Genomic DNA, 18,996 nt, shown 5'->3' with positions numbered 1-18,996 from the left:
GGAGGCTGAGGCGGCCTGATCACTTGAAGTCAGGAGTTCAAGACCAGCTTGACTAACACAGTGAAACTCTGTCTCTACTAAAAATACAACAATTAGACAGGTGTGGTGGCACACGCCTGTAATCCCAGCTAGTGGGGAGGCCAAGGCAGGAGAATCACTTGAACCCAGGAGGCGGAAGTTGCAGTGAACTGAGATGGCACCACTAGCCTGGGCGATCTAGCGTCTTGCACTCTAGCCTAGGTGACAGAGCAAGATGCCATCTCAAACAATAATAATAAATAAATTTAAAGTAATTTATTCTCAAGCATCTCTAAGATGGACCTTAGTAGGCCCATTGTTACTCACCATCATCTCCTTATATGCCCCAGAATCTTCTTTCTTCACTGTGCCTCTCTCTGACATTTATACTTCTCCTTCAGAAAGTTCTCACAACCATCTGAATGGTAGCTATCCTTCAGGGCCCATCCCAAATCACTCCCTTCCATGGTATTTTCCCCAAACACTATGTCTCAGTACACAACAGGCTTCCTGATTTCTGAATTCCTCTTGCGTTTAGGCTCTAGATTCTGGAACCACTAACTTGGACACCTAACCATACACTGCTATATGCTGCTAAATTTCACTCTTTCACACATACATGTTGCTTTTGTCCAACAGGCAGGAGCCCACAGTGCCAGGCATGGTGCTCATTTTACAGACATTGAACAAGCTCTTGCTAAATGTCAGTCTTCTCTCCCATCTAAAATTCAAACAGGTATTTCTTCCACCACAAGCACCTGCCCTTTAGGCATGCCTTTCCCTGAAGACAGGAGGAAAAGGCCATTTTTTTCTAGCAGAATTTGATAAATCAAGGCTCATATATTTTCTATCACCTGGAAAAAAATAAATTCTCTTTTTTTTTTTTTTTTTGAGGAATATGATTGAGAGAAGTGAAGAATGCTGGCAACGCATTTACCTCACCAAAAAGGAGTGAAGTTACTGCCTGGGATCACTTTGGAGAAAGTAACAGTTAGAGAATCCTCACATGCAGAGCTCACACCTTGAAAGCCCAGTGAAGGCAAGAGAATTTCCGTCATATAAGAAATAAGAAGTAGCCTGGAGACTGGAAAGGCAGAAAAAGGCTTCCATATGACATCACAGGAGCTAGTATCTCACACTTTCAATTTACTTTTTTTCTTAGTTTTTAAGAAACTTGAAACAAGTACTCTAGGTTGGCATAAAGTAACGCTATGTTAGGGGAAACCCAGCTTTCTTTTTGTTCTCATTTTTACCCACTGAAGAGTCATTTTTATGAATAAAAGTCTACTCCTGCCCATCTACATATAGACTCTTAAATATGCAAACTGTCTAAAATGAAATTTTAAAAGTTCACTTCCATTCAAATACCCATTCCTTATCCATTCAATAAACATTTATTGAATACCTGGTGTTCAGGCAGTAATACATAAATTTGTTTTAAGATGAGAAATAAAAAGAACACTATATAAAATCTGGTAAATGAAGTCACCCACAGGTACACTAACACTAACACCATTTTCTATTCTGTTGTCTCTACTTGAAGGTGATTTTTTAATCTCGAATCAAGATTTGCCCTAATATACAACACACTCCCAAATATCAGTCCTTCTTCAGATAATGCCAAGTGGTTATACAAACAGTGCAAATGCTTATTTCTACTATCACAGTGTATATTCTCACAAAAAAAAATTGTTAAATTTTTGTTAGTAAAAGACTGCAGTCTCCTAATTTGCAAACGTTTCTCAGAAATTATTAGTACATATCTCTGTTTTGCTGGAGACCTCCATATGAAGAAGATACAAATTAGTGTTCAGCCTTGCTTTACAGGCAGGGCTTTTCATAAACGATGCTTGACACCTTAAAGATGTCTCTTAAGGCTGGCATGGTGGCTCACACCTGTAATTCCAACACTTTGGGAGGCCACGGTGGGGCAGATCACTTGACATCAGGAGTTAGAGACAAGCCTGGCCTGCATAGTGAAACCCTGTCTGTACTAAGAATACAAAAATTAGCCGGGCATGGTGGCGCGTGCCTGTAATCAAAGCTACTGGGGAGGCTGAGGCAGGAGAATCGCTTGAACCCAGGAGACAGAGGTTGCAGTGAGCCGAGATCGCACCATTGCACTCCAGCCTGGGCAACAGAGAGAGACTCTGTCTAAAAAAAAAAAAAAAAGAAAAGAAAATGCCTCTTAAAATAATGTCTGTGCTTCCAAGGAGTAGGGAAACATCTTTGTTATTGTCAAGGCTGAGACAAGTCTTTAGTAACAATCTCACTTGCTGCTTCACAAACTGCTGCATTTTATCACACTTTATTTCCTTCTTTTCCCTGTTGCCCTATTCAGTCCCTCAATTGACATGTCTGATCTCTGGAATAATATTCAAGTCCCCAAGAAAGTATAAAGCTTGGATTTTACTCTATTTGCCTAAGTAGAAGTTAATTAGGAAGGTAAATCTTCTGCCAGAAGTCCAATAGAAATGATGTGTGACTCTATGCTGGTTTGGATGATCTACATCTCTGATCCCATACATCTTTTTGTGTGATAACGTCCAGTTTGCCAGGGTATGATGAAGCCTGGATCTAATCGGACAGATGTCTAGTGTCATAGGTCTTTCGTCCATCTGACAGCAGAGGAAGTGGCATTGCCAATGTTGAAATGCAGCTTCTGGACTAAGTGAACATACACCACCCCCTCTAAAAAGCTGGTAAAGCAAGAGCCCTAAGAAACTGGCAAGTGCCTTCACACTCCTTCATTTGCAATTCAAAGGCCAGACCCTGCATTTCCTCTTGATACTAACCCCAAATGTCATCACCAATCATTCTGCATACCTTATGCTGTGCGGTAACGTTGCATCACTGCTCAGACTGATCCTTGAGGGCCACCTCAATGATAACAATAAGACCAAATTCGAATGAGGCTGGAGTAGGGGAGAGCGGCCAAGACTGTGTGGTTTTAGTAAAGAGTTATATTGTGTTCTGTTGTCCCCAGAAACAGCCTGGATTACAGTCAACATTAAAACCAAATTAGAGTGAGTTAGATTTAAAACAAGATAATTTATACCTCCAGTCAGGAAGATTCTAACAATTGATCAAATTTTCGAACAAAATGCATTCCTTTTGGTACATATTTGGTACCCTCACCCCAATTCGGAAACAATGCCTTTCCTTTTTAGATATTACGTACTGTGTTTTTTAAATAGAAGCCCTTGATTTTGATTTTTCCCCTCAAAGATGCCCAATTCATCAGGCTTATTGCTTATTTCCTGAAGGCAAGAGGGGGAGGTTTTTGGCAATCATCGCCAAAAATAAAAGACCATTCATTGCATTGTTTAATTTAACCGAAACGATCATCTTGCTTTGGGATGTATTTTTAAATTTCAAGCTATTTTGATTAAAAAATAAATATGTCTGTTTTAAAAGACAAAAATTAACTTTGTTCATCCAGGTAAACATAAACAACTGAAAAGAGTCTTTTCTCAGATTTTACTAGTTTATGCATAGACTAGAAAAGAATGAAAAGATCTGATTTTTCAATACCCAGAGGAATCCATCCAAACAGTTTCTATTATTAGAACACAAAATGGTAGCTCAAGAAGTTACTGTGGTTAACAACTGAATAATTCATAGTCTCTGAAGAATTCAGTTGCTTTGTTTTCTCCAGTTCCTCTTTACAACTGGATCCCCAAATATATTTCTAGTCCTGAGCTGTTATAAAGGAAACCATATACAAATTGTTTTCAGCAGCTAAAAATTGGCCATGCTAAGCGTTGAGAACAACAGCAAGACAATAAGCTGGGGAAACAACAAGAACTCCTACAAGCAGTTCCTAAAACTCTTCAAATTGCATGTATATTGCCTGAAACTGTAGTTTAGAATTCTAATTCCTGCTCCATGGATATCACTGGGCTGCAATATCACAGAAATTTAAACTGTCTTTATGTAGCCTTCCAAACAAAATATGAAAACCAATTAAATATACTATCAAAATTATTTTAAACACATTTCAACATGCTGTAATCTCAATTATTTTCTAGGATGAAAAGCACAGAGGCTTTTAAACTCAGAAACAAAAGCACTTTAATAGTGAGTGAAAGATGCTAATAATGTTGAAGGATTAATTTCTGCTGGTAAGCATTGAAAACAGAGGCCAAGTCTGACATCACTATTCATCTAAGACATCCAGAAATATTCAACTTTGTTTTGCCTTCCAGAGATGTGTTAAGTATTAGAAAATATGTGAGGATTTTACCTTTGACTTTATTTTTAAAAACATTTTCCCGAAAACAAGCAGTCTCTGCCGAGTAGAACATAGAATTGAGAGACAAGATGGCTGGATTTTTTTTTTTTTTTCCTATTGCAAGTTTTATCCCTGTCTAAATTTCAGATGCAAATAGTAAAACCTCATAACCCCTGGAAAGCCCACACTTTACCCTTCCAATTTTTTTTTTTTTGAGACAGAGTCTCACTCTGTCACCAGGCTGGAATGGCACCATGTCCGCTCACTGCAACCTCCACCTCCTGGGTTCAAGCGATTCTCCCACCTCAGCCTCCCGAGTGGCTGAAATTACAGGCACCCGCCATCATGCCTGGCTAATTTTGGCATTTTTGTGGAGATGGAATTTCACCATGTTGGCCAGTCTGCTCTTAACTCCTGACCTCAGGTGATCCCCCCCACTTCGGCCTCCCAAAGTGCTAGGATTATAGGCGTGAGCCACTGTGTCTGGCCTACCCTTCCAATTTTTTTAAATGTTAAGACTTCAAAAGAATATCTTGCTAAAAATCAGTGACTCACTTCTTAAACAGAGTTAGCTTAACATAACTGAACTAAGTGAACTTTTTAAAAATAATGCAATGTTGTTTATTTAATACATCCCAGAACACTGATCTACTGGGATATATTAAAATTCCAATTAGGAACTAGCTGTTACTGAGAGTCCATTCACTGCCAAGGACCATGCTAAGTACTTTACTTACTTTCTTTCATTTAACCCTAAGAAGAGGCATATGCTGTTTTTTTTAGTTGCAGTCTCTCTGTCACCCAGGCTGGAGTGCAGTGGCACGATCTTGGCTCACTGCAACCTCTACCTCCCAAGTTCAAGTGATTCTCCTGCCTCAGCCTCCCAAGTAGCTGCAATTATAGGCTCTGGCCACCATGCCTGGCTAATTTTTGTATTTTTAGTAGATACGGGGTTTCACCATGTTGGCAGGCTGGTCTCGAATTCCCAACCTCAAGTGATATGCCTGCCTCAGCCTCCCAAATGCTATTATCATAAGCATGAGCCACCGTGCCCAGCCAGAAGCTTGTACTTAGTAAGTGGTATGGCTACTACCTCCTAGGAGGTTGGCATATACCTAATAAATGGCCAACCGGTCAGTCCAAGTCCAAAGTTCAAGCTCTTAGTCCCTGCACTGGTATACTACTTCTCAAGAAAAAAAAGGCTGCCCTGACCAGGAATCAAACCCAGATCAAGGCAGGAAAAAGAACATATTCTAGCAACTAGACCACACAGCATGCCCGACAACACACCAAAAGTCCCCAGAGAGTTATGTGTTTGGGGGTCTGCTTTTTATAGTTTTTCTGTCTCCTTTGCTGACATGCTGTTTATTTCAATTCTTCCATGTCACACACAGATATATAGACATTCTGCCATTGCCAGTGCACCTAATCTAGAGCAGCCCCTCATTTCCCTTTATCACAACTTTCTATTTAGATGTTATTTTCCAGTTTACAATGTGCTTTCACATACCTCACTTCATCTCATTTAATCTGCTATTTCTAATCGATTTCAGGGTGAGCAACCAGATTACCCACAATGCCAACATGCTGAGATAAGTAAAAGTAATTAGGCTCTGAGCGCGGGCCTGAGGCAGTGTCCTATGAATAAGGTACAAAATTCTTAGTGCAAAGATGTAATGTCTCTTTTGCAGCCCAGATATTCTCTGAGTACTCAGTCCTTCATCTAACAAACGCTCCCTAAGCACTTGCTCTATGCCGTGTCCTGTACTGGGTGCTAGGGTTATAAATATGATTAGGGCCGGGCATCGTGGCTCACACCTGTAACCCTAGCACTTTGGGAGGCTAAGGCAGGTGGATCACTTGAGGTCAGGAGTTCAAGACCAGCTTGGCCAACATCGTGACAAAAATTAGCTGTGCATGGTGGTATGCACCTGTAATCCCAGCTAGACTCTGTCTCAAAATTAATTAATTAATTAAAATAAAGATGATCAGATTTCAGTTCCTACCTTTGAAAAGTTCTGAGGCTAGCAGACGTGTTCACGAATAAACCAAAGCAAGGGTGGACAAACAGTGTAAAGGTAACTTGACACAAAGGATTATGGGAAAATGGGTGTAAGCTGCCCAGTTTTACTGAGAAGACTGTCTAAAAGATTTCAGGCTGAGAAGAAAGCTGGGATCTCCTTTTGTATGGTTCTCAGCTTAGTGGTAAACACTGGAGGTCACTAGGTTGCTGAACTCTGGATAAACCAGGGAAATGGTTCTCAACTCTGGATATACATTAGAAGCACTTGCAGAGCTTTCAGAAAAAAATCACGAGGCTTGTCAGCTTTGGAAAACAGCTGGATAGTACCTACTAAAGCTGAACATGTGCAGACCCTATGACCTAGCAGTGCCACTGCAATGCATAAACCCAACAGAAATGTGTGTATATGTTATCCAGGAGACGCTTACACGGATCTTCACAGCAGCATTGTTTGCAGCAAACAAAAACTGAAAATAATGTAGACATCCATCAACAAGTGAGTAGAAAAACAAAGCAAGGTATATCCATACAATGAAATATTACACAAGGAAGAAAAATGAACCACTACTACCTGCAACAAATATAATGACTTGTACAAATATTATGCTGAGTGAAATAAACCTTATACAAATCAGTACATACTGCATGAGTCCGCTCATATGGAGTACCAAACAGGCGGGGGGCGGTCGGGAATCTACTAGGATAGTGGTGGATAGTCAGGGTAGTAGTGACTGGGAAGGGGCACGAGGGTGGCTTGTTTCTTAATAAGGGTGCAGACCGTATGAGTATGTCAGTTTGTGAAGATTCACCAAACTATATATTTAGGATTTGTGCGATTTCCTGAATGTAAATATAAAGTTGATTTAAGCATTTTTTTTTAAAAAGGAATACCAGCGGCTGGGTCTCACTGAGGACCAATTAACTCAGACCCCAATTATTTGTCTTTTTAAAAAGCATCCCAAGGGATTCCAATGTACAGCCATGTCTGAAAACAAAGGAGCTAGTTGTTCCTATATTTATCAATAGCTCTTTGGGGGCCACAGCCTAGCACAAGACAAAGGGAATGAGTTCTGGAGTCAGGTACATCAGTGATTACGTTCTGGTTTTGCTTTGCATTGGCAGTGTGAAGCATCAGTCTGGATCATCTCCAAACCTCAGTTTTCACCAGGGTATAATGGGTACAATGCCACCTACCTCCCAGGAGTATTGCAAGGGTTAAATATGATAATAGACTTAAAGCACCTAGCATCATGCCTGGAACATAGGCAGTGCCTGAGAAATGGTAAATACTCAACTCCTTTTCCTCCTTAGCATCTATGATCCTAAGCACAATGACGAACAGATTGCTGTAAAGGAACAAAACTCATGGTCTCCAATTTCCTCTCCTGAATGAGTTTCTTTGTAAAGACTGAAGTAATATTATACTTGGACTAATGATGTCAAATGAATATGAGAAATTTTGGGGCCCTGGCCACTCACTCTATTCAGCACCTGCTATCCCTGAATGTGAGTGGAGAGGAGGCCAACTGTAGGTAAATACAAACCACAGACCATCCTTTGGAAAACTCTGCTCCTGTCCTCACCCCTAAGAACAGCACCAGCCCTGCACAAGCAAAGACAAGGCCGAGATGTGAGTAGGCAAAAAGAATAGAAAAAATTAGTTCCTTGGAAGATACACTATCCATAAAATGTGCCAAAGAAAACACTTTCACATACAATGTAACATTTTAGTAAAAACAAATGAACAAAGAAAAAACCTAGGCGGAAAGCAGGACATCCAGGTTAGAGTTTTGATCCTACGAGTGATAAGCGGTATGACTTCGATCAACTAAACTTTTCTGTTTCTTTGTCAAGTGAAAGTAATGCCATCTCTCCTACATCCTTTACAAGGGCACAGAGAGTTTCAGATAAGTAGAAGGCATTCAAAAAAATTAAGCACCGAAGAAATGCAATATGAGAATAGTAGCTGGAAATTTACTTTGTTCAAAACTCCAATCATCTGCCCCGGCACCTGGACTAAGACATAACACTCCCTTGTTTTAACTGTTCTAAGCACACCCAAAGCGTACACCAGACTGAAGCTGGCTTATGTAAGAAGGGACTGCAGCATTGCCTGGCATGTAGCATAATACTTTGCTGAAGAGAAATCCTTGGAAATGCCTCAGCTGAAGCACAAGGGCAGGCCCAGGCCTTACGTTTTGAAGAGAGGTGCTCTCAGTCACGAATGCCAGAACTGTGGCTGGAGCAAATGATGTCATCAGAGATCCTCTTACCGTGGTCAATGTCAAAATTAAGATAGGAAGTCCAAGGACAAACTATGAGTTTCCAGGCAATATAAGTTAAAAAAAAAAAAACAACAAAACAAAACAGTTTGGACCTTTGAATCTTGCCTTTAAAATTATTAATACTTTACAGAACATCAACTGAAATTTATCCTATTTTGTCAGTTTTTTTTTTCATTTATGCGAAGCTTTTATTGACAAAAATATACATAGTTGCAGAGGAAAATATATTCATTTACTATATTTTTATTCCCACTATACATTAAGAAAAGGGAAAAATATTATGTGAATTACCCCTATATCCAAAAACAGTAACAAATTAAAAATTAAAATATAAGACCTTTGAAGAGACAGAGATAAACTTGAGGGCTCTCCACCGTGGAGCTAAGAAACGAAATAGCTCAAATACCTGTTGGGTTCCTAAATGACTGGAAAATGAAAACTTGAAATTAACTACAGGCACTTTGGAACACCTTGTAGAACACAGGTCTTTTCCATCCACAAACCATTCCTGCAACAGATCACTTTATACTCAACGCAGGAAACATCCCCAAATGTACGGATGCTCCGGGTTGGGAGGGCATCAAATTAGTATTAAAAATGATACTGTTGACTCCTGCTCTGTTTCTGGGGGAAGGAAAGAATCCAGTCGGATGCAAATCTTGTGGCCAGAGATGGACAATTAGCCCCTAAGTTTGGCGCGTCCTCGCTCTGCGCCCTCAGCTCCCATCTCCCCCTTCCCGGCACCCTGGATCTCAGCGCACTGTGAGGCCCTGGCAGAGAACGGACCCCGCAGCTGGGGCTGCGAGCCACGGCAGTGGGAAGGAAGGGCGGCTCCTCTTCAAAGGGGGTCCTTCAGCACCCACCCCCGGGCCCTCGTGCACTCCCCTTCCCCTGACCCTTTTGCCCCCAGACAGGTCACCTGGCTCGGCCGCTGCCCGCCTGTCCTCCGGCTGCTCCCTCACTCCAGCCGCGCCGCCGCCGCCGCCTCCTGGAAGCCGCTCGCCCTCCCGAGTCACGGGGCCGGCGAGCGGGCGCGCAAGCCTGTGTCAAGGCTGCGGGAACCGTTCAACCCAGCCGGAGCTGGGATCCTGCCCTGAGCGCGGCCGCCACCAGGGCGAAACTGGAGAGCTGGGCTGGGCTCGCCCCAGCGGGGAGGGGCGGCTGCAACTTTGCGCCTGGACGTGGGCGAGGAGGGGGCGCCAGTCTCCAAACTCTGTGCCGCTCCCGCAACCTCTCCAGTCCGGGGATTGTTTTTTAATCTAAAGGGAAGTCAGAGTCTTGTCCTCAAGTTCTTGTTGCCATAGCCGTGCCGCTCGGCGGGCGGAGGATCGCGGGGCCGAACTGGGGGTGCTGGAGGCGCGCCCCGCTGGGTGCGCTGGCTGCGAGCAGGGAGAGGGTGCAAGCGGCGGCGACGGGAGGGGAGCGACTGCCCGGGGAGCCAGCCCGCGAGGCTCCTCCAGATCACGCTCAGCTGCTGGCGCCGGTGCCCTCCCGCCCGCAGCCGGAGCTGGAGCGGAGCTGCGGAGAGAAAGCGGCCTGGAGGCACTGGGCCAGCAGCGGAGAAGCAGTGACCCGGACCTGGATCGCAGAAGTAGGAACTGGAAGTGACAGCGGCGCGGGCAGAGCAGCAGCAGCAGCAGCAGCAGCAGCAGCAGCAGCAGCAGCAGCAACCCGGCTAGCTGTGGCAGCAGCAAAAGCCGCGGTGTAGCGGCAGCGGCCACACTGCGCATGCTGCTGCCGCCTGCCTCAGCCCCTACCCGAAGGCTGCCAGTGCCTGGCATGCAGCGGGTCACTGCCAGAGCTTCGGGCGGGATCCCCAGACTCACGGACTAGCCCTTTCTGGTGACCTGCTTCCTCCCTCACCCCTAGATGCAACTCAGAACCCCCAAACTCTATGATGAGCCGCTGAGACATGCAAGTGGAGAAGCGCTAGCTCTCCAGAGGCCCTTCACACACCACCCTTCCTCGAACTATCCTGGATGCCCTTCCCGGCCTCTCTGATAACAGGCCCCAAATCAAATAGTCTCTTTGGGAGAGAACGAAAATGTTCGTGATAGGTGGGAAATATTTAAAACCTTACTCAAAGTCTAATTTTTACAGAAACACAATGCAGTCTTTAAAACATTACGATGGCCAGACTCGTGGGTGACATTTAATGTAACTCGTGGAAACTACATTAAGCATGTCAGATTTGCACAACAGAAGAAAAGAACTTGCCAAAATCCTCTTCGGTCTTCTCACTAGCTCCAACTGAGCAGCTAAATACACAAAGCTTTGCCTAGCGGAAACTGATGGAAATGGGCCAGTTAAAAACAGACATTACAACCATTAGACATTACCCAACCCCTACTCTAGTCTCCTTATTTTACAGATGACTCAACTGAGGCCTGGAAAAGGAGATCCTGACTTCACACAACTGGCAGGGTCGGGGCTTGAAGGAAGATCTGCTTATACCCATTACAGCTACTGGTTAGTTGCTGGGCCTTCTGCCTAACTCTTCCCGGGAGGCACTGCACTGCTAGGTATTTAGCCTTGACTCATGATCATTAGTAGAGCTGCCTTACTTTCAGAACTGCTTCCCTGCAGAGCAGCCCCTGGGAAATGGCAAACCGTCCATCCCACAGGCCTCACTTTGGGGAGGGCACCCATGCTGTTCCAGTGACAAGGCAGATGGAGTGACTCAGGGAGCCAGGAGGGAATGAGGGGGTGGGGGCAGAGAGAAAAAACACACTGCTACCAGCTGGTACTGGAAAGAAAGAGGTGGGGGAGAAAGAGAAAGGGAGGGAGAAAGAGTGAGTAAGAGAGGGAGTAAGAGAGGAGGAAGAGGGGGAAGGAGGAAGAAAGTGAAATAAATACCAATTGAACCTCATATACATTCAATGAAATCCTTCAAGAATAAAATATGTTTTTAAAAAATAAACTTGGGGCTGGGTGTGGTGGGTCATGACTGTAATCCCAGCACTTTTGGAGGCAGAGGCAGGTGGATTACTTTAGGTCAGGAGTTTGAGACCAGCCTGGCCAGCATGGCAAAACCCTTTCTCTACTAAAAATACAAAGCTTAGCCAGGCATGATGGTGGGCACCTGTAATCCTAGCTACTCTGGAGGCTGAGACACAAGAATCGCTTGAAACCAGGAGGCGGAGGCTGCAGGGAGCCTAGATCAGACCACTGCACTCCAGTTGGGTGACAGAGCAAGACTCCATCTCAAAAATAAATAAAAATAAATGGCAATGTGTTGGTAGTAATAGTGGCAGAGGACAAAGGCAAATTACCTTCTGGGGATAAGGCAGGGGAAAGGCTTGGCTACTAGGAAAACCATAGGTTTAGAGCTTTCAGAGACCAGTCCATCATGTAGTTGCAGCCAGGGCAGTGCAATCAAAGCAGTATTACCCAGGCCATTCTTGACTGATCAGAAGAACTGTAGGTGTCCCTAACTCCCACCAACTTCAAGGGCAACACAAAAGTGAAACTACCATTGCTAGAATTTGTGTTGTTGAGAGACATCAGTGATCCTCTACCTAGACATGAAGGTTCTTCCATATATTCTGGAAACTTTTCACTTGGGACCTGAGTCTTTTCCCTGCCTTCTCCATTCTGTAAGAAAGTAAGAAAGATATATTTGGTTCACAAAAAGGAAATACAAATAAAAGGGATAAGAGGATGTCCAAATTCATTAGGAATCATAAAGTACAAATTACAGCAATAAATAAAATGCCATTTTCATCCATCAGTTTAGCGAACATTAAAGACAAACACAATATCCAGTATTGCAGGGAGAGGAAGAAGACGCTGTCTACACTATTGGTGAGAATGTAACTTGTTATAGCATTTTTGTAAGGCAATTTTACATTATCTATCAGAATTGTACACAGTAATTCAATTTCTATGAAGAAAGATCCTTCAAGAATAATCACAGATGTGCACAAATTTCTATGTGCATATATAACACGATCCACTGGGTTTTATCCTAGGAATGCAAGATTGATTTAATGTATGAAAATCAACTGATGTCATATAGCATACAAATAAAGAACAAAAACAAGTGGTCTCATTTTAACAGATGTAGAAAAAGCATTTGATAAAATCCAACCCTTTTCATGATAAAAACAAAACAAATCAAAACAAACTCAGAATATAAGAGAACTTTCTCAGTCTGATAAAGGGTATTTACCAAAAACCCACATCTAACATCATACTCAATGGTGAAACACTGTCTGCTCTCACCACTTCTATTAGACATTGTACCAGAGGTTCCAGCCAGAAAAATTAGAGAAGAAAATGGAATAAAAGGCATCCAGATTGGAAAGGAAGAAGTAAACCTATCTCTATTCACCAATGGCATACTCTCGTATAAGAAAACCATATGGAAATCCGCTAGAAAACTATTCAAACTAATGAATAAGTTCATCGAAATGAAGAATATAAGATGAATATAAAAAAGCAATTGGCCAAGCACTGTGGATCACACCCGTAATCCCATTTGGGAGGCTGAGACAGGTAGATCACTTGAGCTTAGAAGCTTGAGACAAGCCTGGGCTACATGGCGAAACCCTGTACCTATAAAAGATACAAAAATTAGTGAGGCACGGTGCTCCACACCTGTGGTCACAGCTGCTCAGGTGGCTGAGGTAGGACCATCACCTGAGACCAGGAAATTAAGGCTGCAATGAGCTGTAATCATACCACTGCATTTCAGTCTGGGCAACGGTCTTATCTCAAAAAAAAAAATCAATTATATTTCTATACACTTGCAATGAACAATTTAAATACCAAATCAAGAAAATAATCCTATTTTTTGATAACACCAAAATTAATAAAATTCTTTGTTAATAAATTGAACCAAGGAGGTATAAGATGTGCACTGAAAACTACAAAACATTGCTGAATGAAATTAAAGACAAATAAGTGGAAATATATCCCATGTTCATGGATTTAAACATTTAATATTATTAATATGGCAACATTCCCCAAAGCAATCTGCAGATTGAATACAATCACTATCAAAATCTCAGCTGGCCTTTTTTGCAGAAATTGACAAAATGATCCTAAAATTCATATGGACATGCAAGAAATCCAGAATGGCCAAAATGATTTTAAAAATGAAGAGCAAAATTGGAGGACTCATACCTTCTACTTTTAAAACTTACTACATAGCTACATTAATCAGTTCAATGAAGGAATTGATTAATGTTGTCTTTTCAACAAATGGTACTGAGGCAACTGGATTTGCATAAGCCAAAGAATGAATTTGAACCCCTACCTCTTACCATATACAAAAATTAACTCAAAATAAATCGAAGAGCTTAATATAAGAAGTAAAACTATATTATTCTTAGAAGAAAACTGGAAAAAATCTTCAAGACATTTAATTAGGAAAATGTTTCTTAGATATGACACCAAAAGCACAAGCAACAAAATAAAAAAAGAGAGGAATTCGACTTCATCAAAATTAAAAACTTTTGGATAGGCAATAGCATATGCTGGAGAGGATGCAGAGAAAAAGGAAGCCTCATACACTGCTGGTGGGAGCATAAATTCATACAACCATTACGAAGCACAGTTGGAGGTGCCTTGAAAAACTGAAAATTGAGCTGCAATATGATTCAACAATCCTACTGCTGGGTATGTTACCCAAAAGAAAGAAAATCAGTGTATGGAAGAGATAACAGCACTCCCATGTTTGTTGCAGCACTGTTCACAAACAGCTAAGATTTGGAAGCGACCTAAGTGTCCATCAACACATGAATGGATAAAGAAAATGTGGTATGTATACATGATGGAGTACTATTCAGCCACAAAAAAGAATGAGAATCAGTCATTTGCAACAACATGGATGGAACTGGTGGTCATTATGTTAAGTGAAATAAGCCAGGTACAGAAAGACAAACATCACATGTCCTCACTTATTTCAGGGATCTAGAAATCAAAAAAATTGAACTAATAGACATAGAGAGTAGAAGACAGGTTATCAGAGGCTGAGAAGGATAGTGGGGAAGGAGGTAGGGATGGTTAATGGGTACAAAAAAATAGAAAGAATGAGTAAGACCTACTATTTGATAGCACAACAGAGTGACTATAGTCAATAATAATTGTAAATATTAAAATAACTTAAATAGTATAATTGAACTCTTTGTAATACAAAGGATAAATGCTTGAGGGTATGGATACCCCATTCTCCATGATGTGATTATTACATGTTGTATGCCAGTATCACAACATTTCATGTACCCCATAAATATATACACCTGCTATGTACCCACAAAAATCAAAACTAAAAAACAAAAACGACTAGTTAATAAACTTTTGTGGGCCAGGCACAGTGGCTTATCCCTGTAATCCCAGCCTTTTGGGAGGCTGAGGCAGGTGGATTACTCGAGGCCAGGAGTTTGAGACCAGCCTGGCCAATATGACAAAACCCAGTCCCTACTTTAAAATACAAAAATTAGGCAGGCATGGTGGCAGGCGCCTGTAATTCCAGCTACTTAGGAGGCTGAGGCATGAGAATTGCTTGAACCTAAGAGGCTGAAGTTGCAGTGAGCCAAGATTGCATCACCTCACTCCGGCCTGGGCAGCAGAGTGAGACTCCATCTCAAAACAAACAAACAACAGCAAGAAATTTGTGTTACAAAGGACACTGTCAAGAAGGTGGTGGGGCGCTTCCGACAGCACTTTGTTCCCAGATGTCTCAGCAGACTTCCTTGATCAGTTACTAAATGTATGATTCTCTAAAGACCCTAAGACAGTGTAGCCATATGAGAACACACAGACGGAGGTCACTTGGAGAGGCCAACTGGCTAACCAGAGGGCCAGAAGGCAACAGCTTTTTTTTTTTTTTTTTTTTTTTTTTTTTTTTGAGACGGAGTTTCACTCTTGTTACCCAGGCTGGAGTGCAATGGCGCGATCTCGGCTCACCACAACCTCTGCCTCCTGGGTTCAGGCAATTTTCCTGCCTCAGCCTCCTGAGTAGCTGGGATTACAGGCACGTGCCACCATGCCCAGCTAATTTTTTGTATTTTTAGTAGAGACGGGGTTTCACCATGTTGACCAGGATGGTCTCGATCTCTTGACCTCGTGATCCACCTGCCTCGGCCTCCCAAAGTGCTGGGATTACAAGCTTGAGCCACCGCGCCCGGCCGGCAACAGCTTTTTAATTTGGTCACCATGCCCCAGAGCCCAATACTAAGTTTGTGGGTATGGTGCTGCATCTCTGGCTCCATTTTTCTGCATTTCCTAGCTGACAATTTCAAGCCGACATTCTTTCTTTAGATAAATAATAGTGTGTTGTGAGCAATAGTCAAGCCCTGCTCTTCTTGCTTTTTGTACATCTACAGTTTTACAGAGTCAACAAAAATCTATTAGGTATGTCCTATGCCAGGCACTGTGCCGGGCACTTTGGGCCTAAAGAGACTGTATCCAGTGACATTTGCAAATATTTATGTTTAGGTCTGTCTCCCAGTCACCTGGAAGCTTGAGACAAGATGATCAATCTTCTTGGCTGCTTGCTGCTCCCTAGTTCAGCTTTCGGTCTCATTCCTTATGTATTGATTTTATTAGTCTTCTTTCTGGGTTCTAGGAATGCCTCAACATGGCTCCTATACATCCCTTACAAGAATAATTTTGTAGCCGGGCGCGGTGGTTCACGCTTGTAATCCCAGCACTTTGGGAGGACGAGGCAGGTGGATCACGAGGTCAAGAGATCGAGACCAGCCTGGTCAACAGGGTGAAACTCCATCTCTATTAAAAATACAAAAAATTAGCTGGGCATGGTGGTGCGTGCCTGTAGTCCCAGCTACTCAGGAGGCTGAGGCAGGAGAATTGCCTGAACCCAGGAGGCGGAGGTTGCAATGAGCCGAGATCGCGCCATTGCACTCCAGCCTGGGTAACAAGAGCGAAACTCTGTCTCAAAAAAAAAAAAAAAAAAAAAAAAAAAGAATAATTTTGTGCATAACAATGCAAAGGACATTACCTAGTAATAATACCACAGAAAACAACTATTGTGCATGCCTTGTGTGCAGTGCTATATTAAGTGCCTTGGATGTATTATCCCATTTGATCCTTAAAACAGTCATCTACAGTAGATATTATTAATGCCTCCATTATACAGATGAGGAAAGAGGAGCATAGAGAGGTCAAGTAACTTTCCCAGAGTCATGCAGCTGGTAATTGACCGAGCCAAGATTCTAATCTAGATCTGTCAAACTAGAGAAGGCATGCGCTTAATCATGATGCCAGATATTGCCTCATTACAATATTCCTATAATGTTCAAGTCACCATGAATTACCAAAAAGAGATGAATTTTTTTCCAGTGCCTTTTATTTAAGAGGAGAGAAAATTAAGACATACTTTTTAGAAATATGTCTCTCTTGTGCTCACTTCAGCAGCACAGACACTAAAATTAGAATGCTACAAAGAATATTTGTATGGCCCCTGCACGAGAATGACACAAAAATTTGTGAAGTGTCCCATGAAAAAATAAAAGCAATAAACATAATTTTTTTAAAAATAAATATTTCTATCCAAAGTGGAAGAATACTTTAAGCATTGGTGCTCAAAGGAATAAGGATTAGTTATCAGAAAAATCCTGAACAATGCCTAACCTGGAATGTGTTTCCGTATCATCCAGTATTCTTAGAACTGCAAAGAAGCTCGGTAAACCTTCTTGCAGCTTCAGAATGCAGAAATCATTGGCAACTTCACCATGTTTTTATTTAAAAAAAAAAAAAAAAAAAAAAAAAAAAAAAAAAAACACCACACTGGGTCTGTTGAGGTGGGGAGCTTAGGGGAGGGACAGTCAGGTGTGGAAGGGTGGGGAGGGATAACGTTGGGAGAAATGCCAGGTATGGGTGACGGGGGGATGGAGACAGCAAACCACCTTGCCATGTGTGTACCTATTCAACAATCCTGCATGATCTTCACATGTACCCCAGAACCTAAAGTACAATTTAAAAAGAAAAAGAAATACCATCATATTGGCCAGGTGTGGTGGCTCACACCTATAATCTCAGCATTGTGGGAGGCCAAGGTGGGCGGATCACTTGAGGTTAGAAGTTTGAGATCAGCCTGGCCAACATAACGAAACTCCATCTCTACTAAAAATACAAAAATTAGCTGGGCATGGTGGCACGTGCCTGTAATCCCAGCTACTTGAGAGGCTGAGCCACAAGAATCACTTGAACCTGGGAGGTGGATGTTACAGTGATTAGAGATGACACAACTGCACTCTAGACTGGGTGACAGAGCAAGACGCCATATCAAAAAAAAAAAAAAAAAAAAAAAAAAAAAGCCGGGCGCGGTGGTTCAAGCCTGTAATCCCAGCACTTTGGGAGGCCGAGGCGGGTGGATCACGAGGTCAAGAGATCGAGACCATCCTGGTCAACATGGTGAAACCCCGTCTCTACTAAAAATATAAAAAATTAGCTGGGCATGGTGGCACGTGCCTGTAATCCCAGCTACTCAGGAGGCTGAGGCAGGAGAATTGCCTGAACCCAGGAGGCAGAGGTTGCGGTGAGCCGAGATCGCGCCATTGCACTCCAGCCTGGGTAACAAGAGCGAAACTCTGTCTCAAAAAAAGAAAAAATAAATAAATAAAAGGAGAAAAAGAAAAAGAATATACCATAGTATTTATTAAAGAAAACTTCAAAGTTTCCTGAAGAGTCCGGACTGTAATAGAAAAAAAAAAAAAAAGAGAGAGAGAGAAAAGACAATTCCATAGTAGACATTATTCTACAAGGGATATAAAGTGATCGCCCATCACACCTGCGTCAAAAGTCACACACACAGACACACACACAGAGAGAAAGAAAGAGAGATTGAGAAAGCGTGCGCAAATTGGGCATTAAGGGAAAATGGAATAAAACATTCTGAGACACATATAACCTGGTGCTAGGGCTAACTTTAGGAAAAATGGTGAAGGAAGCAAAGTTTATCTGGGACAAAGCTACCAGTATTTGCTAATAATAATACCTACCATGTGGAGAATCCTTACTACATTCCAGATACTTTTCTGGGGCCTTTACATATATGAATTCATTGAAATGTTACAAGTTTCTATCAGACATTCAAAGAGGAATTGGTACCATCCTACTTAAAACTATTTCAAAAGACAGAGAAAGAGAGAATCCTCCCTAAATCATTCGATGAAACCAGGTTTACCCTCAAACCAAAACCAGAAAGGGACATAACAAAAAAAAAAGAAAACCACAGACCAATAGCCCTGATGAACATAGATGAAAAAATTATTTTTTATTTTTTATTTTTTTATTTTTTTATTTTATTTTTTTTTTTGAGACGGAGTTTCGCTCTTGTTACCCAGGCTGGAGTGCAATGGCGCGATCTCAGCTCACCGCAACCTCCGCCTCCTGGGTTCAGGCAATTCTCCTGCCTCAGCCTCCTGAGTAGCTGGGATTACAGGCACGCACCACCATGTCCAGCTAAT

The 18,996-nt window shown here is 42.2% G+C and overlaps 1 protein-coding gene and 1 non-coding gene across 7 annotated transcripts in view; one reads left to right on the top strand and one right to left on the bottom strand.

Moving 5' to 3' along the window:
• Nucleotides 1–18,996, bottom strand: part of ARHGEF6 (Rac/Cdc42 guanine nucleotide exchange factor 6) — a 114,625-nt gene that overhangs the window by 89,984 nt on the left and 5,645 nt on the right. Inside the window, exon 1 of one of the 6 annotated variants that reach the window (XM_010351494.3) lies at nucleotides 9,480–9,484. The exons of 4 other annotated variants lie outside the window; for them this stretch is intronic. Coding sequence is in view for 1 of the 2 variants with exons in the window: in XM_074391810.1 (XP_074247911.1) it covers nucleotides 1,781–1,859 (79 nt within the window). In the remaining variant the exon portion in view is untranslated. Of the gene's footprint in view, nucleotides 1–1,780; nucleotides 2,146–9,479; nucleotides 9,485–18,996 lie in introns of those variants that run through there. One more of the 6 variants, XM_074391810.1, reaches the window with a different exon arrangement.
• On the top strand, nucleotides 16,927–17,033 carry LOC120361933 (U6 spliceosomal RNA). Its single transcript, XR_005577963.1, has one exon. It is a non-coding gene; the product is annotated as a U6 spliceosomal RNA (small nuclear RNA).

The sequence above is a fragment of the Saimiri boliviensis genome, chromosome X (genome assembly GCF_048565385.1).
Source record: "Saimiri boliviensis isolate mSaiBol1 chromosome X, mSaiBol1.pri, whole genome shotgun sequence".
In the NCBI taxonomy this organism is placed as follows: domain Eukaryota; kingdom Metazoa; phylum Chordata; class Mammalia; order Primates; family Cebidae; genus Saimiri; species Saimiri boliviensis.
Note: the sequence above shows the minus strand (reverse complement) of the source record. Positions and strands in the feature narration are given on the sequence as shown.